This window comes from Camelus dromedarius, chromosome 10, assembly GCF_036321535.1.
Source record: "Camelus dromedarius isolate mCamDro1 chromosome 10, mCamDro1.pat, whole genome shotgun sequence".
NCBI lineage: Eukaryota > Metazoa > Chordata > Mammalia > Artiodactyla > Camelidae > Camelus > Camelus dromedarius.
This window is the reverse complement of record NC_087445.1, coordinates 51,155,079-51,176,781: the sequence shown is the minus strand read 5'-3', so window position 1 is coordinate 51,176,781 and position 21,703 is coordinate 51,155,079. Positions and strand designations below refer to the sequence as shown.

The window sequence follows — 21,703 nt, the reverse complement described above, 5'->3', positions numbered from 1 at the left end:
GTTGGGGGCATCACCAACCGCACCCATGTAAGACTGTGAACTTAATAAATATTGTATGTGTTCTGACTGCTCCACCAGCCAGCTGTTCCCTCTATATCTCCCTCTCCTCAGGCCTCCCTATTCTCTGAGACACAACAATGTTGAAATTAGGCCAGTCAGTAACCCTCCAATGGCCTCTACATGTGTTCAAGTGAAAGGAAGAGTACACATCTCTTACTTAAAATCAGAAGCTAAGAATGATTAAGCTTAGTAAGGAAGGCATGTTGAAAGCTGGGATAGGCTGGAAGCTCTTGGGCCACTTAGCCAAGCTAAAGGTGCAAAAGAAAAGTTCTTATAGAAAAAAAGTGCTACTCCAGTGAACACACAAGTGATAAGTAGAACAGCCTTATTGCTGATGTGGAGAAAGTTTGGTCTGGGTAGAAGATCAAACTAGCCACCACATTCCTTCAGGCCAAAGCCAAAGCCAAAGCCAAATCCAGAGCAAAGCCCCAACTCTCTTCAATTCTGTGAAGGCTGAAAGAGGTGAGGGAGCTACAGAAGCAAAGTTTGAAGCTAGTAGATGCTAGGTTCATGATGTTTAAGGAAAGAAGTTACATCCATAACATGAAAGTTCAAGATGAAGCGCCAAGTGCTGATAGAGAAGTTGCAGCAAATTATCTGAAAGATCTAGCTAAGATAATTTTTGAAAGTGGCTGTACTCCTCAACAACAGATTTTCAGTGTAAACAAAACAGCTTTATTTTGGAAGAAGATGCCATCTAGGACTTTTCATGGCTAGAAAGAAGTCAGTGCCTGGTTTTAAACCTTCAGAGGACAGGCTGACTTGTTAGGGGCCAGTGCAGCTGGTGACTTTTAGGATGAAGCTAGTACTCATTTGCCATTCTGCAAATCCTAGGGCTCTTAAAGAATTATGCTAATCATACCTGTGCTCCATAAATGAAGCAAAGCCTTGATGAAAATGCATCAGTTTACAACATGGTTTACTGATTATTTAAGCTCACTGTTGATACCTACTGTGCAGAAAAAAAGATTCCTTTCACAGTATCACTGCTCATTGATAATGCACCTGGTCACCCTAGAACTCTGGTGGAGATGTACAAGATTAATGTTGTTTTCATGCCTGCTAACACAGCATCCTTCCTGCAGTCCATGGATCAAGGAGTCATTCTGACTTTGAGGTCAAAGCATAGAGCTGTTGATTTTTGAGGATTGACAGTTCTCTTGAATTTATCTTGACTGTTCATTCTCTTCCTAGAGTGACATTCTTCTTTCTACCAGTCTTGTCTTTGTCTCTCTGCAGTTTTTCTACCCATTTCATTTTTGGTCCTGCATTCCGTTAGCTTCTAGAGTTGTGTTGTGATTCTTTGAAGGACTCAATGCTGTCCTTTCCTCTTATTTTCTTGAGAACTTAGAAAATTAAAATAGTAGAGATTTAATCCCCACCTCCCTCGTATTTTTCTTGTTTTCCTGTGGACTGTTTTCTTTTACCTTTGGGGAAAGGAGGCAGCATTATAATTACTTTGAACAGGGTATTGGTATTTTCTGGATTGTAATTTTTTTTCCTATGCTGTTTTTCCACCAAGAAAGGGCTTTGTCAGCCCTCTGTTCACATCGCTCAGATCTTCCTGTTGTAGCACCTACTTAATAGAAATGTAGTCTGTACCTTGGTAGCTGGTAAGCTACTTGAGGGCTGTGAGACAGAAGAGTTTCTCATCCTTTCATTCCTGTGTGTAGCACCTAATAGGACTAGCTCAGTGTTCAGTAAATGTTTAATGAATGAATTATTTGGAAAATAAGCCTAAATATATGAGGCTTGATTGTTTGACCTTTAACATTTGCATCTTTAAAGTCACTTTTTGTTAAGTTTCCTCTTAATATGCAGAGTAGGCAGGTTTAAAAAAAATCTATTGAACTTGTTTCTGACCTAAAAATGTTCTGATTTGATACTGGTTTTCTTCTTTTCTGACAGACAGTTTGTCACAATTTATTGGTTATCCCTGCCCGAAGTCAGAGCTTTGACATCCTGCAAAGTGCCATCAGTAAGCATTTGGTAAATATACATAAATTTTTTGTTACACAAAAAGGCATAGAGATTCATTGGTTAAGATTGAGTTTGCCCTACCTGAGGAGACAGTGAGTGTCCAGAATTCTAAGCTTAATAATTTCGTGGCCTCTCATAGAGTGATGCTGTGAGTACTGAAAAATCTTAGTGTTCTTCCTGGCTATTACTAATTAATTCTGTGACCTTGGGAAAACCTTTTATTTTCCTGGGATCTTACTTTCTGCATCTGCAATGAAAGACCTTAAAATTATACCTCAGGTCCTTTTGACTTAAATGCTTTAAATTAACACACGCCTGGTGTCACTCTATTGGGAATCCAACATCCAGACTTGGATCCAGTTTCCACTGAGAAGATTTGAGGTCTAAAGTAGGGATGTCACCTGTCGGCCTGGAGGCCTGCTCACTAGAAGCAGGGAGCTCAGCCATGAAACCGACTTAGTTTTGGCCAGTGGGTGTCTCTTTTCATTGGTATTGAATTCACATTAGGTATACCTGGAGTTTGCTTTTCATTTCCTTCAACATTTACACTTTGACCTTTGGCTTTTTAGTATAATAATGGATTATAATGGCAAGGGAGGGCTCCAGAAATTTATCTTCCAGGGACTCTGACTTGTTTGGATAATTTTATAGTCACATCCACATCCCCCTTTCTTTACTTCCCTTGAGTTGGAAGACTGCTGCTTTGAATTCGCAGTATTCTTTTCTCCCTGCTGTCGAACTTCCAATCCTTATACCTTGTCTCTCCAAAGACCCACACTTTTTCCTCCCTTCTACGCCAGAAATTTATGCCCTCCTTTGACTACATTCACTATTCTAGTAAAAGATCAACATGCCAGTCAGTCTTGGCTACTTTTTTTCAGACAACTTGATGGAAAGGTTAAGACCTCAGAGCCTGCAGACTTTGTGATTACTCAGCAGTAGTTTGCAGGAGATTTAAACCATGCGTACACAGTTACAAGTTACAGTCCACCTTAATGACAGATTATACAGTAGAGTCCAGATGAGTTAACATACCTTGATGTCCCTTATATGAGTTTGGGGGAGTGAAGCAGTCAAGTGAAATCCAGGGCAGGTGTTTTCCTTAGTCATGTCTAAATGACTGGCTAAACCAAAGGGCAGGGGAAAGGATAATTGTAAAATGAACTCTGGTTTGTACATTTAATTACCTGAGATGGAGATGATACCAGTTAGAGTTTTCCAGAATAATCTAAAGATCATGTAAATGTGATGGTATCAAGATTTTCTTTGGATGCATGAAATAATCCTTTTAAATAATGGCATTTCTGGCCATCAATAGAAATTGTAATATCTAGAAAATTTTAGAAGACTGTCATGAAGGGGAGATTGTGGATTGAATCGGTATGTTTTCTTGAGTTTGCATATTTTCAGTCATTTACTGTAGCAATTAAATTCTCAAAGGAAAACAGGACCTTAAGGTGTGGTAGTTGGCATGGCATGTATTATGTATATACTAGTTTTCACTAGAAGTGACAGTTAACTCCAGTTAATGGTGTTTTGTTTTATCCTGGGGTGAGGGGCTGTTGTGAAGAGGTCATTAATCTCATTTTTCTCTGCCTAGGTTGGGCTGACTGTAATTCCAGACAGCACAGCTGGCTGTGTTTTGGGTGTTATGTGTAAGCTCCTGGATCATACGTGTGTACTTAGTGAGTCTCTCCTGCCGTTTCTGGCTTCCTGTTGCTACAGTCTTTTTTATTTTCTACTTACTTTAGAAAAAGGAGAAGCAGAACATCTAAGAAAAAGGTAATAGTTCTCATTTTTTCCTACCTGTTGGACTCCCCCAGTCAGTCAATCAGTCCAAAAAAGAGAGCTTTTCTAGAATCTAATTCTCTTACAGAGTTTGTATAAACCTAGCTAGCTTTTTCTTTGTTCTTTTATGACTCCCCTTTGTGTTGTGGCGAGCATTCCTAATTTTTGCTTTTTCCTTTAAGCTACAAATCTGAAAAGTTAGACGGCATTATAAAGTTTGAAAGTTTCCCTTATTAAAATTGCTATAGATCTGGCAAGAAGAAAAATTCTAGTTTTAGAAGGATGGGCTTATTAGTACAAGCCTTTTGTATTTTGTTTTCGGCTTCATTAGAACTAGCCATTGTGGGATTTTAAATTCTTGGATTTAAGGAAATTGTTCTAAGTTGCTAGTGTTCTTAATTAGTGCTTTTGCTCCTATATAATTTTTAGACTAAAGCTTCTAGTACAGTATGAAAGATTTCACTTTAATTTTCAAAAAGTATGCTCATATTCATGTTCATATTGGAATGCTGTTAAGAATTCATTGCAGGAGTTTTTAAAAATCTAACAGATGAGCAAATATAAGAAAATAAAAATCATTCTATCACATTTTGACATTTGCCTTTCTAGTCTTTTCTGAACTTTTAAATATCATAGAAATATATCATACATATGATTGTATAAGATATTTAAATAGTTTAAAGAGTAAGTATTAACTGAACATCCACATCCATTTGCTGGACCTCCAGGTTCAGAAATGGAACCTCGTCAGCATGCACACTCTCCATTTCCCCTGCACAGATACATTTCTCTTCTCTACCCCCAGAGACCACTTTTCTGTTGATCACTTCTTGCCTTTCTATTTAAACTTTTTTTATGCATTTATAAATAATTTCATTTTGTTTTGCATATTTTAAGAATATGATATAAAGTGAATCATACTGTATGTATTTTTTTTATTTATTGTCATCATCTGTGAGAGTTAACACATGTTGATTCAAAAATATATTTCATTCAGTTGTTTCTCTACACCAGAAATCAGCAAACTTCTTTCTGTAGAGTTAGGTGGTAAATATTTTAGGTTTTTTAAACCATAAAGTCTCTTGTCAGAACTACTCAGCACTACCCTGGTAGTGAGAAGGCAACATTAGATAATATGTGAATGAATGGGTGTGGCTATGTTCCAGTAAAATTTTACGTACAGATACAGGCTCTGAGCTCGAATGGCTGCGGTCTAGTACCCCCATTCTGTAGTTTCTTTTATTTTGAATGTACTATAACTTACCCATTTTACTGTCAATAGACATTTGGATTTTTTCCACTAAGTGTCTGTATTTAAAACTTTGTAGATTTCACTATTAATAATCCTTGTAAAATTTACACATAAGCATACATATGATGGTATTTTTCTTACCCATCAAACTTTAGGTCTGATAGGTCAAGAAAAGGCATCATAATTATTTAGCAAAGAACTTGTCAGGGTTCTAAAAATTTTATAGTAAGCATCCCCATTTATGAAATACATATATTGCTATTTGTCATTTCCTGCCACTTGAAATATATAGGAGCTCCTTTGTGAAACACTGGTGAGAAGTTTCAGAGATCTTCTCAGATAGAAGAACATCCTGCTTTGATTCAGTGTGGCTGGACTGAACAGAATACAGTGTATTTAATACACTTTGCCTGTTTAAAATTCTGTTTTAAAAGTGTTTTGTCTGGGTATTGGAAAGTTTGATATTACCAGAATCTTACGCATCTGTCAGGATGACATTACTTAGTCACAAGGAAGTGTTGGCAGCCAGAGTCTCTGTTAAATATGATCACTAGTACTTCGAGAATGTCCTGTTAAGCCTGGGAAAATGCTGGTTGTTAGGCTTCCTGAAACCCATAAAATCTAGGAGAGCAGCTAATTCTTCACTGCATTTGCTTGTTTAGCTCTGGTAAGACCCAGTTTTTATTAGCTTTGTGGGGTTTTACCAGAAAACACCATGTTTATTAGAAGGATATTTTTAGTTTTGGAAAGTATTGATAGGGCGGTTTTCCCATACGTGTTGGTTCACTGTCTCGTTCCTGTCTCTACTGTTGCAGGGACAAGCTGTGGGGGGTCTGTGTCTCCATGCTGGCTCTCCTGCCACGAGTCCTAAGGTTGATGCTGCAGAGCCTGCGGGTGAACAGAGCTGGGCCTGAGGAGCTGCCTGTTGTGGGCCAGCTGCTTCGCCTGCTGCTTCAGCATGCACCCCTCAGGACTCATATGTTGACCAATGCCATCTTGGTGCAGCAGATCATCAAGAATATCACAGTAAGAAAAGAAGCTTGGGGAACAAGGGCTTTGTACTGTTCGTACTAGATTCATGGGCATGGCGGGTGCTCCTGGGAGGCCACGGTTCCTGTGTGTTGACTGACTCTTGGGATTAAGCCCAGTGTGGTGATACCTTCTGGCTTCCCCTGCTGTCTAGTCCCTGACTGTCACATAACCAGGGGGGTGTCTTTGATCCCAGAATCAGTAATGAAAGCCTTCAAATACTCAAATGAATTAAGATGGCAGGCGGCTTAGTTGGAAAATGTACAGGCATCAGAGTCACTGCTGCCTGGATTGTGATGCAGATTATACTGATTATGATAGTTGGTGGGATTTTTCTTTTTTACCTCTGAGCTTGTTTTCCTAGCTGTAAAAATGGGAATAATAGCAGCTACATTGGGTTTTGGTGACCATTAAATGAGATCATCCAAGTAAAGTTTATACCGCATCTGTATCACATTAAGTACCCAACAAATATTAGCTGTCATTAAGGATATTTCGGGGGAGGGGACAGCGCAAGTAGTAGAGAGCGTGCTTAGCATGCACAAGGTCCTGGGTTCAATCTCCAGTACCTCTATTAAAATAAATAAATTAATTAAACCTAATTACCCCTTCCCCCCCAACAAAAACTATATTTAAAAAAAAGGGTATTTAGCAGGAATAAACTACAGGCCTATTCCTAGTCATTTAGTTCACTTGAAGAGAAGGATGTTGGAATTGCAGGCTTCATCTTTGTCTAATGGTTGGTTCTGTATTTACCTGGGGCAGGCAGCTCTTGTCTAGGGTTCCTTTTGTGTTTTTGGTTTGGGAGTTAAAGAGGTTTTTGGTATAGGTATTTGGGGGGGTCAGTTATTGATCGCTATTATGTAATAATACTTCAAAGAGTTTATACATGTATATAACACAGGTGTGCGTTCTGAATTTTCTTAGTAATGGAAGAAGATGCAGAAAATTCAGAAATAGTAGAAAGGAAGAAAAGTAAAGGATTTGGATTATTCTGAGGTTGGAGAACCAGCCCATCTCTATAAGGAAGAGAATGACAAACTATCTGTTGGCCCTGTAAAATTATTTTAATAGTTGATGTTAGTGCAAAGATCATGAGATGCTAGAATGCCAAGAGGAGGAAGTCCAGTATGTCGGGGTGGTTAAATGGTGAGATTTCATCAGTCCCTAGCCAGAGTAGGAGGGAAGAGCCCAACAAGAAACCAGTAGCACTTGTACTTGAGGACGTAACTAGGAATTTTCACTACCTGTGGTAATGCCCAGTTAATAGGTTCCCTTTTTCAGTGAGATTTTCTGTGGTAATTTATACATGATGATACTTTGGCAGGGACTTAGATCTTGTTTGGGTGTGAAAACTGTCAGGGAGCAGTTTTGGTACAACTCTCATTACTCTTGTGTTTCTCTGCAGACACTGAAGAGTGGAGGTGTGCAGGAGCAGTGGCTCACAGACTTACATTATTGCTTCAACATGTACATCACTGGGCATCCCCAGGGGCCCAGTGCGTTGAGTACAGTGTATTGAAAAGGCACCATGCACCTCCTGTTTGAAATTGTTTATTCACATCTAATTTTGAAAAGAGACTGATGTAATTAAATGTTTGTCATTAAAGCTGAACTTTTAAAGAAGTTGTTTATGAACTTTCCTTTGCACTGAAATAGGAAAAGTTCCTTCTGATGCACAGGCTGGCTTCCTGGACTAGCATGTGGTATGTGGCTATAAGTGGTTACAAGTGGTAGGGTATTGTGTATTTCATAGCAAGATATATACAAAATACAGAGTGATAATACGGTACCTTCTGTTACTAAGGAATTAGCTGAATCTTTGCAGTCTCTTCCAGGCGAACCTTTCTTTGTGTTCTCAGCTCCAGGCTAGTTTGGGGTTTTGTTTGGGAGTGGCTGTCCTTATCCGTCACAACATGCAGCTTCTCAGTATGGAGTTCTGTTGTTTGCAGAGGATTTCTAGCCCTCTGTGCAGTGGCAAGATTTCAAGACAGTGCTATAGTTTAGTTTTGTATTTTCCTACACCTAAATCAATGCTTGGTCTGATCTAGATAATGCTTACAAAATTAGTTTCTACTAATGATCCATTATAACAACGGTTTTTAATTTCTATTATGATCATTTTCATAATAATGAAGTAATTTAACTGGCCAACTGTAAAAAAAAAAAAAAATCCAGGTAATTAACACTACTGCTTCCTACCTCTTACTGTCAGGACAGGGGTGGCTTAAAATCTTAAAATGGAAGCAGTCCTAGAAACATTTGTGAGCCTAATATGTCACTGTTTCTTCCTACTGTCTATATTCCTAGTAGCTTTGCCCTTAAAATATGTGAAAAAGCCCACAATCACTGCATTTTATTTAAACCAGGTGTTCTTAGAGACCTAGAATGCATATTTAGTAGTTTCCCCTGCCAAAGGAATGGCATTTTGACAAGGTTGCTCACCTCTGCAGGTCAGGCAGAAAATACAAGTGCAATGTTAAGGCCCGAACTGGCACCTTTGGATGAACGATCTGCTCTGTGAACCTGCCGGATGGATTCCACGGTGCTGATACTGCTGCTGGTGCTCGGCAGTAGGAACGCCATGCACAGAGGACGTGGCAGCATCCTGTGGCCTTCAGAGGCTGACACAGGGACTGTAAATGTAAGCAGTCAACAGAGTGTACCTGTTAACAGTCTTACAAAATTTCTAAAAGACACTGGGTCATGATTCTGGTCTAAAAATTAAAACTGATACTGTTGTAATAACAGGATGTGGTATCTGCAATGAAGTTCCTTGCATTAGGTCCCAGAAAAGTAGTGAAATGCAGGCAGCTGCTGTAGGACAGCCTCCTCCCCATCTCATTAGTTCTTCACTGGAGCCAACAAACCAAGCTTGCAGCAGCTGGCGGGCAGAAATCCCACCCCAGCAGCCCCTTTAGTGCTCATATTCTGAGTTTGACTTAGACTGTACTATTGATTAGGAATTCCCTCTCCAGCCGTACTGACCAGCATGGAGGCAGCCAGCTAAGCAGTTTTGCATGGGCGTAGTCTACCTTGGTCCTTTCAGTGCAGGCTAGGCATTTACTTAACAGTGCTGTGTGAGAGCAGGAAGGAAACACTGGCATTTCCTGTTGTTACCACATTTTCAGGCTGATAAAGCTTCGGGTGTGGATATTAAAGTTCTCCCAATGTGTGAAAGATAATCAGCAAGAACTTGAAATCTGCACTAGCTATTTTGTGCTCCTCCGGGTACAGTCTTCCTCCAGAGGCAGTCGAAGCTTTGTTTTGGTTTTTGATGGATTAGCTGATTGCAGGTTATAAGAAAAATTCCTTGATCTTCCACTGTTCTCAAGGAGTTGTATACACTGCAAGTTGCTCACTGTTAAAAACAAATACCAGAGAGAGATGCAGATTATTAATTTTAATGCTGAAGGGAAGAGTTCCCTGATGGGGAGAAAAAAGGGTTTGGGTTGGACTATCCATGAGGCTAAAGGGATGACTAGTTTATTGTAGAGACTGGATGATTTATCAGCCTTGCATTCTCCATCTCTAAGATACTTGACATCTCTCTAAGGAAAGAACCTGGACTGGGAGGGGCAGGTGTTTGAAAAGCCAGGACTGGAACACAGGTCTTCAGTCTGCCTGGAATTACGGGGATGATACTGCTTTTCTCTGTGCCTAACAACACGAACATACACAGATGTGTAATTTTCCACATGCCACGTACTTGGCTATAGTCCATTCTAGTAAACAGGTTCATTTGAAAACTATTCAGGTGGTAGACTGATAGGCATATTAGACTTGAAGTGGATATTTTAGGCCTTTTTATGACTTTATTACAAACGTAAAGGATGCTCCAGTTGGAAAGTGAGTGGTGTGCTCAGCCCTCTCACTCAATAAATGAAGATGCTGAGCACCCAGGCAGTTAAGAGACCTTGCTGAGGCCATGCTGCTATATGTTGTCCTAATGAGCAAAGAAGCAAATATGAAAGGTAAGTAGTTGTTTAAAAGTTACAAAAATATGTCTTACTTTCTCTTCCGGTTTTATTACTATTACTTCAGTAAAGTTAAAGTGAACTGCTTTGGAACTCGTGTGTCTTTGGCTGCCTTTACTCCATCAAGTCTTGAGTTGTCACCTGCATACTCTCTGTAGGTGGGCAGGAATATTCTGCATTCACACAGGGGTACCAGTAATCCCTTAAGCCATGGTTATTCTATTTACTGGAATGGAATTTTTTAAAGGAAGTTCTTTTATTTTTAAAGAGAGGGGCCTCCAAATTTAGGACATTATATGTATGCTCTCTGATCATTAATTACTATGCAGCTGTTCTTTGTGGGTGTGTATGTAGGTGGTTTGCAGGGTGGGTATAGAAGACGGGAGAATGCGGTTGTCTCCCGGAATGCATGTAGACAAAGTCCAAGGAGGCTTTTACTTCGCCATTTCCAGCTCACTTTCTGCTCCTTCTGAAGACGTAAAGGCAATACTAAAGCCTCCCCCTACGTTGATGGCTAGAGCAACAGGCTTCACTCAGATGAGTGTGAGCACGTACGATGTGCAAACAACTTACTAAAACTAAGTAGAACGGTGAGCAGAATCCCAAGATCCTTAACCTTGTGGAATTCTCAAAGCAAAAGATGAAGAGTATTCAAGGTGAAGACAAAAGCTAATGGTTTCTCCTTGGTTCAGTCTGGCATTTGTGATTCCACAGGATCACAAACTTACATGGATGGCCAAGTCATGGAAATTTACAGACATGTATTCTGTATAAAGCACATGCTGCAGCAAAACTAGCTAACAGCTCTTATTCTCAGGTTAGTGGTTAACGTGGGTGGGTGGCCTCAAAAAACATTTGTCCAAGTTTCAGTGTCGGAAAAGATTCTTTTCAGTTCTTGTCCATTTTCAAGCCAGTGTAGGACAAAAAAGCTGTTTGTTCATATGAGGGCTTAAGAAACTACTAAGTATTTCTTTGAATTTGTTTATTCTGTCCTTTAACTAAAAACCTTTTATGCTTCTAAACACTTTCATTTCTAAAGATTTGGTAGTCCTGGGCTTTTCTCTTGAGACAAAGTAAAAAATGCTCAAAAATTTATATTTGATTACCTAAATGTTAGTTCTTTGGCAGTTTTATCTGACAGTTCTGTTTTTGAAACCACTCTTCAGATCACTCAACAAGAGTTGTGTTTTTTTTTTTTTTAACATGGAACTATGGGCCTGATACCTTACAAAAGATTCTAATTGCCCCACCCATCAACTCCTGATCAGCCTGCCTATATTACATGGGTTGCCCAACTCTTACTAGCTTTGGCACTAATTCTTGTCCTCCCACCTCCAGCTACCACCCCCACCCCCGTCAAAAACTAAATGAATGTTAAAGTTCATGCTGACAGTCATTGTTCACCTTCCCAGCTGCGCTCAGTTTCTGCGGGATGACCGAGGAGCAGGGACTGGGGGGAGCGTGTTGCCATAGTCACCCATGAGAAACACCGGACCTGGCATTAACTGCTGACAGCACTGAACTTATCATCCAAACTAAATGCTGGCATGAATGAAGGGGCCCTGAGTAAAACACTCGTCTTGTGATTAAAAAGAAAGTTCCCTGAGCTGCTTCTGTATGAGTAAAAGTATGCACAGTTGAGCCTGAGCTGGACATGATATTAAAATATTAAGTGTCCTCCTCATGGGACGTTTGCCCAAAAGGTAAAAGCCAGAATTTGTGGTCAAGGGGCTTCTTCCCATCTGTGGGAAGGAGATGGAGAATCTTAATGTGAAACCAAAACAGAACAAGAACTTCCGAAGAATTACTTGGAGAATGACAGTATTTGTGTTTTCCCCTCCTTTACACGAACAGGGATGTACAAGTGATCAGTAATAGGCTCCGTACATTGTTTCTACTGGAGATAACGCTAACAGCTTTTGGTTGTAAAAACAGCCTGCCTCTTCTGGAGAGATGTTGACTGCAGTGATAATTCCATGAAAGGGGGATGAAAAACACATGCATACCTGAAATCGAATGACCACTGGAGCCCCCTGGCAGTCTGCTCTAACGTCTTTCACCTTTGGGGATGAAACAAAAAATGGAACTGTTTCCCCAGGTGGTCTCCCCAATCTGCTTTGCCTGTTCAGTGGCTGCCTTACCTGAATTGAGATGCAGCACAGAATGGGCTTTTGAAGATCTTGTGGGTTGGCGTACCTTCCCTTCTTGAGAACCTGAAATCAACCAACAACGATCATCTATTTCTGACCAGTGACAGCTATGGCCTGACCAAGTTCTTAATTCCTTATTGAGGTGAAAGCTTGAACTAGCACGTGTCTCTGCTAAGATAAATAAGGTATGGTGTGGAAAAAATCATGCAAGCCCAGGGTCAAGTCCTGAGATTTTGCTGCCAGGGCCACAGATCTGTTGCTAAAGGTGCTCTGACTGTTTTCTGTTGGGGAGCTAGCTGGGCTTGTTCTCTGCTGAGTTTATTTGGATGGGCACTTTCCAGAGCTGGAAGCCTTTCAGTATGCAGCAGTTCATCTGCTAAACAAGTACTCACAGCAGTGCTTGGATCTGGGGCATTCCCATAGATGGGCGCCCCTGTACTGTCTAAGCATAGGGAAGATCAATGTGAGGAGGCAGGGTCTGCCTGTGCCTGGAGTCCTCTAAATGGGGAACTTCAGGGAAAGACAGGCAGCAGCCTGGAGAGGTTGCAGTGGTGAGGCTTTTAGGCATGAAGCCCAGCAGAGAATCTCTCGGCCGGAAGGCTCTCTCTTGAGATGCCAGAATGCCTCAAGAACCAATTCTGACCCTGAATTGCTGGATGGGAGGCACTAATGTGATGTTGAGAATTCTCTTGGTGCCTGGAAGTATAATAGAGTTCCTACCTGAATGGAGGTTTGCCCAATGTAATTAAATCCCATTTCAAATTCTGATGTGACACTTTGTGGAGGTGCTTGTTGTAAACTACAAAGTACCTAGAAGGACAGTTACCGTAGATTTGCTTGAGCACTGAGTGCCTGGTGGGCTTTGTGCCCGAGCTGCCCTTGGATGGACTCTTGGTGGTCCTGCTTACTGCCGAGGTCTTTGGAGGTTTCAGTTCCAGTTCCTTCCTCCAAACCTGGAGGATCAAAGTCATGCATTCTCGGTCCCATCTGTCCATATCTCTGACTCCAAGCTGTTTCATGTGCAGAAGGTGGGACAGGTGCTTCCTGAGCTGATAGCTGTGGGGTCAGAGGAAGGGAGGGACTTTAAGATCACAGTACTGAAAAAAACAACATTCCTTAAAGTTCCTAGAAGCTATAGGAATAGTATTTGCTGAACTCTTGGGAGATTCATTCAAGCTCCCATTCCTAACCTCAGTGGCATGATGTTGGAACGCTGAATTCTGTCTTTGTCCATCAGTACTTCTTGGACTAGGAATCAATCAGATGGGTCCTTGCCCTCGAAGTGGGATAGGCCAATGTGTAAACAAATATATGCAGAATGAGAAGTATTATCTGAGAGCAAGGAGCTAGATGGCTAATATTTGTGCTGGGTTTTAAGGGATGAGTAGGAGCTTGCTAGGCAGAGAGGGGCATTCGAGGTAGCAGCACTGGCATGAGCAGAGGTGCAGGAAAGTCAGTAATGTGAGAAGTGTGTGAAGCACTGTGTATTTGGCAAGGGAAGGAGGATGGAAGACTGGGCTACAATGTGGAAGGGGCCATTTGGTCAGGATGTATATCAGGCACTTTCCCTATGATCAAGCCTGAAAATACATCTGTGAGGCAGATATTACGAATCTGACAAAGGCTGAGCAGAAGGGACATCACTGAGATGGCAACATAGGTCACTCCTGACTTTGCTCCCTCTCACAACAACAACTACCAACTATTCATGGGCACCAGTGAGAAAATCCTAGAACATGGGAGTGAGGATGAAGCTCTAGAGACCGAGACAGACAGCATTAGAAGGATAAGAAGAGTAGCTACTTGCTGGAAGCACTGCCCCTCCCTGAGGCTAGCACAGCCCCACACTGAGAGGTCTACACCGAGCCTGCAATTCTTCTAGTGGGAAGACAGACTATTCTTCCAGTGAGAAGAGAGTTCAGAGTGGACACTGTGGGTTGCTTCTTGGGAGCTCCGGCTCTAGCTAGTCTCATTCCATGGGGACTGCCAGGGATGCTGTGGGGTTTAACCCCTGGGAATCCAATTGTGACAGAGAAGGGGTGAGGGGCTTGCAACAACCAGCATGTGGATCTTAGCAGATCCTACCTGTAGAGTCCAAGTAGTAGACCCAACCAGTAGCTTTGTTCATCTGTAGACCAAGAAGGTGGCACAGTCTGCCCAGGGAGCTCAGTGGTGTGTAGCTTCCCTGATTCAGGACCTTAAACAAAAAACCTTGCTGGCCCTGGAGCCTACGCTGACCCTGCCCAGCCAGGGGAGCTGAGTCATAGCCTACCCCATTGCTGAGTGTAGTTCTTGGCCCTTACCTGACAAGAAAGGCTGGCTGGACCACCTCAAAGCTGCAGAGCCCAGCAGTGCAGAAGACTATTGCACAGCAGCAGAGCTGATCATCCACTGAGCAAAGCCAGTAGCACTATTCAGCCTGGGAACTTGGAGAGCATGCCAGCTTGAATCAAGACCAAAAACAAAGAGCCTTGCCACCCTTGGAACCAGTTTTCCCACTCTTCCTGGGCAAGGAAAGTAATTCACAGCCCCAGCCATTGCTGAATACAGCCTTCAGCCCATCCAACCAGGGAACCTAACCAAAGCACACAGGAAGATGCACGGCCCATCCACCAGCCCTTCTTACAGTGGCACTTGAAGAGAGAGCACATCCACGGCTTTCTCCCTTACACAATGAAACTGGTGTCTATGTCTGGCTAGGGAATTCAGTGCACAGTCTTGCCTCATTTGGGTCCCCAAACAGTGAGCTGTGCAGGTTCTGAGACCTGTCCTACTGTCCCACCAGAGCAGGAAAGCTAAATCACAGCCCTGCCCACGCTGAGTGTATTACCCAGTCCTGACTAAGTAAGCCTGACCAGAGAACCCAGGCAACTGCAGAGCCCTACATCCTTACTGGAGCAAGGAACCAAACCAGCAGCCCCAGCCAGTGGTTCTCAGCCAGCAGTGGCAACACCCTCCTCCTCCCTCCCCCTGCCCTCAAACCTCAGAGCTTGGGCAGCGGCCCTCCCAAAAAGAGACAGCAAGCCCCACCTGCCCAAGGATGTTACCAGAAGACACATCCAGAAACTCAAACTGAGCTGACTGGTAAATAACTATCTCTGCCAAAGAAAACTTAGGAGAGGAGACTGCTTACTCAAATGTGCAGATACCAACATAAGGAATCAAGGATACAAAAAAAAAAAAAAATCAGGTAAACATGACATCAAAGGAAAAAAAGATCCAATAACCGACCTTAAAGAAATGGAGATGAGTGAGACAAAGAATTCAGAAGTCTCTTTAAGTTTAGTGAACTATAAGAACACAGATGTCCAAACAAAATTAGGAAAACAATGCTATACAAAATAAGAAAAAGTTCAAAGAAATAGAAACCATCAAAAAAAAAAAAAAGCCAAACAGAAATTCTAGAACTGAAAAATACAATAACTGAACTGAAGAATTCAACAGAGAGCTTCAAAAGAAATTTAACCATGCAGAAGAATCAGTGACCTAGAAGACAGGACACTTGAAAGTATCCAGTCAGAGAAGGCAAAAAGAAAAAAGAAAAAGTGAAAAAAGCCTTCGAGACACAATCAGAAGAAACAATATCTGCATTATGGGAATTCCAGAAGGAGAAGAGAAAGAATGGGACAGAAAGTATATTTAAATCAATAATGGCAGCAAGCTTCCCAAACCTGGGAAGAGAAATGGACATGCAGCCATGAGGCCCAAAGGATCTCAAATAGGTTGAACCAGAATAGGGCTACCCTGAGACACATTAATCAAACTGTCAAAAGTCAAAGACAAAAATAATTTTGAAAACAGTAAGAAAAAAAGAGACATTGCATACAAGTGAACTCCTGTAAGACTATAAGCATTTGACAGAAACTTCAGGAAAGAATGGGATGAAATGTTTAAAACACTGAAAGAAAAGAACTGTTAACCAAGAATACTATCCCTGACAAAGCTGTCCTTCAGAAATTAAGGAGAGAGAGACTTTCCCAAACACATAAGAGCTGAGAGAGCTCATCACCATCATACCTGCCTTACAAAAAATGCTGAAGGAAATTTTTGAGCAGAAGTAAAAGGACATTAATCATCATAAGAAGGTAGTGTAAAACTCACAGGTAATGGTAAACAGATAGTCAAAGTTACATTCTGTAGAATGGTAATGGTGGTGTGTAATTCACATACAACTCTAGTTTAAAAGTAAAACAAGTAGTAAAAATAACCATAACTACAATAACCTGTTATTGGATATACAATATAAGAAATATGTAAAATGTAACATCAATAACCTAAAATGGGGGATGGAGGTAAAAGTAAATTTAGAAATGCTATCAAAGAAAAGTTATCAGTTTAAAATAGGGTGTTATGATTTTAAGATATTTTATGTAAGCTTCATAATAACTACAAGGGAAAAACCTATACTAATTATACAAAAGTACATGATAAAAGAAGTCAAAGCAGACTGATACCAAAAGGCATTGAAACACACACACAAAAGACAGCAGGGTAAGAAACAAAGAACAATGGAACAAAACAGTCAGAAAGCAATTAACAAATGACAATAGTAAATCCTTATCTATCAATAATTAGTTTAAATGTAAATGGATTAAATTCTCTAATCAAGACACAGAGTGGCTGAATGGATTAAAAAACAAGATCTAATATGCTACCTACAAGAGACTCATTTTAGTTCTAGAAGAACACAGAGGGTGAAGATATTTCAAGCAAATGGTAACAACAACAAAGGCGGGGGTAACTATAATTTATCAGACAAGACAGACTTTAAAACTGGTAAAAAGAGACAAAGAAGGTCATTATATAATGCTAAAGAGATCAATCCATCCAAAAGATATAACAATTGTAAATATTTATGCACCCAGCATCAGAGCACCTAAATATATAAAGCAAAACTACCAGAGCTAACAGAAGAGGGGCAGGCACAGTGATGAAGGCTGTATCTGATGGTGTTAATCCCACGTGCACTCCCAAGCTACAGAGCACGGCTGTTTTGGAGGCTCCCAAGGAAAGCTACATCAGCGTCATTATCTGTAGCCGATTAACTACTCCTGGTGGGCCTAGAGGGTGCTGCAGAGAGCAGCGGCCGCGCGCCCGACCTCACAGTACACCAAACGGGACATAACCTTCTTCCCCAGGACTAGAAGCTCCTTGAAGCGCTTGGTGCAGTCCCTCCCTCCTGCCCTAAAGGCTGATTCCTACATAATTCTTCCCTTCTTTTCCTGGAGCCTGGCAAACCACGGCGTCCCTTTACTAGAGCATGTACCACATTTCCGAAAAGCCAACTGTAGAGAAAAGGGAGAGTTCCGGGACAACACGGCCCCACAGCTCAGCCCCCGCTCACCCCCGCTCCGCGGGCAGAGCGCGGAGCTGGCTGCGCCGTCGGAGCTCGGCTTTCAGCGGGCACGGCTCCCGCGGTATCGAGGCTCGTGTGGAGACTGAGTCTTGGTCTGGTGGTCCTCGTGGCCAGTCACAGCCTCTGTTCTCCCCTTCTCAAGGGGAACACGCACTCCTGGTTTCCTGAGAAGACGGGGACATGCAGTCCTGTGGTCCAGCCCCTCCTTTCTAATTCACCTCGGCGCGCGCTGGAGGGCTACCGACAGGAAGCGGCAACTGCCAAAGCAACTTTCCAGCCCAGCCTAGCTCGCCCAGGCTCTGGCCTCAATCTTTAAAATAGTCAAGACTTGACTGGTAATAAAACGAAGAGCTTCATTTCCTCTGGGCCCCAGGTTCAATCTGCTTGGCCCACCCTGCGCGTGGTCCGGCCGGCCTGCCTCCCTCCGGGACGCATCTCCTGGAACGCGGCCTGCGTTTATGGGCGCTCGTGTGCCAGGCCCTGCTCCCGACCCCAGCCCTCGGGGCTCCTGAGGTTTGGTGTCACACACCACACACTGTCCCGGGACAGCACTTTGGGCTCGTCTACTTCAAATGGCAGATGTGTATGTGGCTATAGCAGAATCAATAAAAGGGTTTTTTACCCTCGCCAGACCCGGGACATTCCACCATGTTCAGCTTCCCAGAAGCCCTGTGGGCGTTGGTGTCCCAGGTCGCAGAATTGCACAGTGGGGCAGCCCGAGGGGGCCTGTGTAATTGCCTCCCCAGGTGGGCCCTTGGCTATAAGCCCACTGTCTGTGGGGGGGTGACTGAAGGCTCATTTGCTGCTATGGACACACTTACTGACAGGACCTGTCACCTACTGACTCTTCAAAGGAGGCAAAGGACAGTCTAACAGGGAAGGCATTTCAGCTGGGGAGCAGCTGTGGGGCCTCACATGGCAAACCTCACTGGCTTGTTTGGCTCCGAGGTTTCAGCTGAAATACTTAACAGAAGTTCCCCTGGGATGGTAGCCAGTGCATGCCCTGGCGGAACGCCCCAAGGAGAGGGAACAAGGACCATTCCCGTCTGTGGCTTCAGGGGCACACAGTCTGAGCTGAAAGCCCGCTCTGGCGGGTACCAGCTCTGTAACCTGGGCAGGAGATTAACCTCTCCGCGCTTCAGTTTCCTCCTCTGTGGAATGGGGATAATAAGAACAGTATCCACCTCACAGGGCTATTGTGTGGATTAGAGTTAACATGTGTAACTCCACTTAGAACAGTGCCTGGCACCAGGGCCCAGCGAATGCCAACTGCTAGTATTAACAACAGTAGTAACACCACCATCCCCCGTAACATTACCTTGATGTGTGTGAGCCCATCCAGGCAGCCTGTTCCGAGGTGAGGGGTACGTGATTGGCCTCCGCCTCCATTATTTTGACCACAGCAAACACTGCCTTTACTGAGAACGTCAGGGAAAGACCCCTGGACTTGAGCCAGAGAGAGTTTCAAGGGCTGAATCTGACCACTTTTCCTCTCTGAGACCATCTGCTTGTCTGAAAAACGGGACGCTAATCCCTATCATGATGGCCTCCTGGCATGGTTGGAGAGCAAAGGGGATCCGGCACGAGCGCCTCTGTGAACGGCCACGAGCTTGAACAGACCCAAGGACGCGCTATGGCCATGCAAGCCTGGGGCAGATGCCCGGCTCTGAGTTAGGGTCTTTGGCACGACAGTCCCCGAGGCCTCCCACTGGACCTCAAAAGACGCTCTCCTCTCTCTCTGCCAAATCGCCAGCATCTCTCCGGCCCTTTCATCTCCTGACAGGCACCTTGATACGCGGCGCACCTGTACTCACAGTGCTTTGCTGGCTTTGTTCCCCCATCAAACGTCCTCTCTCTGGAGATGGAGGCCATGTGACTCCCATCTGTCAGCGATGGGTCCGGCCCTCCCCTGGGCATGGTCATCATTGAAAGGCCTGATCTGGATTTAGGCCCTAGTGGGGCCTGCAGTGTGGAGATTGTGAGATATGTGGAAACTTGCAGCAGAGGACTTCTCCAATCTGCCCATAATTACACTCAGGTGGTATTCATCCTGGTATTTTAGGACGCCTCCACCACCACTCTCACATTCTGAGCTCGGTTGATGCTCACGCAGGTTTTTGTAATAAATTTCAGTCACTCAATCCACTGTATCTATGCCTGGGTAGTTAAGAAGGAAAGTAAAATATCTCACATATATAGCGCTTTAGAATTCACAAAGTACACATAATCTTATTCTAGCAACTTGTCTTATAAACAGGACAGGTGTGGCAACTGTTAAATCCCATTCTATAGAGGAGGAAACTGAGGGTCAGGGAGGCCAAATGATTTGCTCAAGGTCAGGTAACATGTTAGAGCTTCACCTGAAACTCAGGCTTCCTGGTTTTTCATTTATACTGGGCAATCCTGGGTGCTTTCCTACCTTACTGGACAAAAAACACCTCCCAGCTTACTCAATATAAATGACTAAGATCTACACACGTGTGACTCTCATGGGCAGGCTCAATGTCACGCCAGCACATGGAATTTACTAGAAGGTATCACAGAGCACGGGGGTATCACATCGTGGGGATCTGGACAGCCACATGCCAAAGCTGCTGCGGCTTCCTGGCTTCCTACCTTCTCCAGGCCCGCTGGATGACCGCCGCCGCCTTGTTCTTTTTGCGAAACAGCTCTTTCCTGCTTCTTTCTCTCTGGATTATCTGCAGGCGCAGCTCTACGGGGAGAAGGTCGATACTCACACTCTGCCCAGAGAGGGCGCCAGGCGCCAGATCAGTCTCCGTAGATGGCTGAGCGTCCTCAGACGGGACAGATGTCCTCGACTTCCTGACTCCTGACCTCAACACCTCTGTCCTCTGTGGCAAATCTGAGTAGGTCCCTCCTGCCAGCTTGTCCTGCGTCACTGTGTTTCTTGGTGTCCGGGGGTGGAGAGGACTCTGCCCAGCATGGACCGCCTCCCCCTTGGCACTGCCGGGGCGGCTGGACCCAGCCGGGGAGCGCCTTCCTCCTCTGAGCTCCTGGAGGCGCCTTTTCTGGGAGGCGCATCTGGCCTTGGGCGCTGCGTCCGGCGGCCGGCTGAGCTTCCAGGGGCCGTCCTGCCGCGGGAGGCCAGCTGCTGCCCGGCTGGGGTCCTCTCCTTCCTCCTCAGGCCCAGCCACCCTGACACAGGAGGTTTGCTTCAAGGAGCCTTTCCCCTTGTCGCACTGCTGCTCGCCAACCGTCTCACCTCTGGACTTCTCGACAGAGGAGACTCCAGGACGCCGGCTTCCGTCATTGCCTTGACTGGGGCTGAAGTGGACACAGGCAGGTCGGCCTTTAGAATGTTCTCTGGATATTTCTTGAGGAGACAAGGAAAAGGGGAAAGAATCTTTACTGTTCAAAACTTGCACGGTAGGGCAGCTTTGCTCCCTTGTTCACATAAAATATTCAGACTTGGCCTCTTACGTCACCACCATAGTGCTGATTAGGACAAAATTGTTTAACGTCTATTTCTAGCAATGGTACATTAGATAACCTGAAAGCCTTCCCCTATAAGCACCTAGAAATGCTGCCTAAAATATAATAAACATTGCTTTAAAAGCACCATAGTGCCTTCAAGAAAATAAAGAAAATTCCTGGGAGCCAAAAACAAAGACGTTGGTCTTATTAAGTAACTGGTATGTTTTAACATCTGGATAAGAACAGAAAGGCAGAAAGTTAACTGAAACCAAGACCCTGCATGAAGCCATGACTGCTGAGGTGGTAGACCCCTGGGAAATGACAGTTTAGATTAAAAATCTGCTTCCCAGCGCTAGGAGATGACAAAGAAGTTTGTCTCAACCTAGGTTCTGGATCGGGTAAAGAGTCTCCCATGGGAATTTGAAACCAAAGTCCTGTGTCTCATGTGGGTTTGGTTATTCATTTATTTATAACCCATAGGAAAAATTAATAATAAAAACTAGTCTCAGGATGGTGGTATTGCAGGAAGCAAACACAGCATTGCTTTAGGGCGGCATGCCCTCAACGCAGGCTGCACAGAGGGGACCTTCTGAAAATGACTTCACAATCCAAAATTACAAAATGCACAAGGAAACAATCTACCGTGAGGGATAGATAACAGAGCAAATAGCAAGAT

The 21,703-nt window shown here is 43.6% G+C and overlaps 2 protein-coding genes across 18 annotated transcripts in view; one reads left to right on the top strand and one right to left on the bottom strand.

Moving 5' to 3' along the window:
* Positions 1-7,735, top strand: part of TEX10 (testis expressed 10) — a 43,490-nt gene extending 35,755 nt beyond the window's left edge. For 2 of the 3 annotated variants that reach the window (XM_031450107.2, XM_031450106.2), the window contains exons 12-15: positions 1,969-2,049; positions 3,641-3,822; positions 5,896-6,106; positions 7,518-7,735. In XM_031450107.2, the coding sequence (XP_031305967.1) occupies positions 1,969-2,049; positions 3,641-3,822; positions 5,896-6,106; positions 7,518-7,631 (588 nt within the window). In that variant the 3' untranslated portion in view covers positions 7,632-7,735. The remainder of the gene's footprint in view (positions 1-1,968; positions 2,050-3,640; positions 3,823-5,895; positions 6,107-7,517) is intronic. The other variant, XR_010382765.1, reaches the window with a different exon arrangement.
* A 531-nt stretch (positions 7,736-8,266) lies between these two features.
* INVS (inversin) overlaps positions 8,267-21,703 on the bottom strand; it is a 122,004-nt gene continuing 108,567 nt past the window's right edge. For 7 of the 15 annotated variants that reach the window (XM_031450097.2, XM_031450101.2, XM_031450100.2 and 4 more), the window contains 4 exons: positions 20,209-20,926; positions 13,063-13,292; positions 12,228-12,299; positions 8,267-9,470 (listed from right to left, as the gene is read on the bottom strand). In XM_031450097.2, the coding sequence (XP_031305957.1) occupies positions 9,322-9,470; positions 12,228-12,299; positions 13,063-13,292; positions 20,209-20,926 (1,169 nt within the window). In that variant the 3' untranslated portion in view covers positions 8,267-9,321. Of the gene's footprint in view, positions 9,471-12,092; positions 12,147-12,227; positions 12,300-13,062; positions 13,293-17,605; positions 17,757-19,406; positions 19,750-20,208; positions 20,927-21,703 lie in introns of those variants that run through there. The other 8 variants (XM_031450105.2, XM_031450098.2, XR_004136298.2 and 5 more) reach the window with 8 other exon arrangements.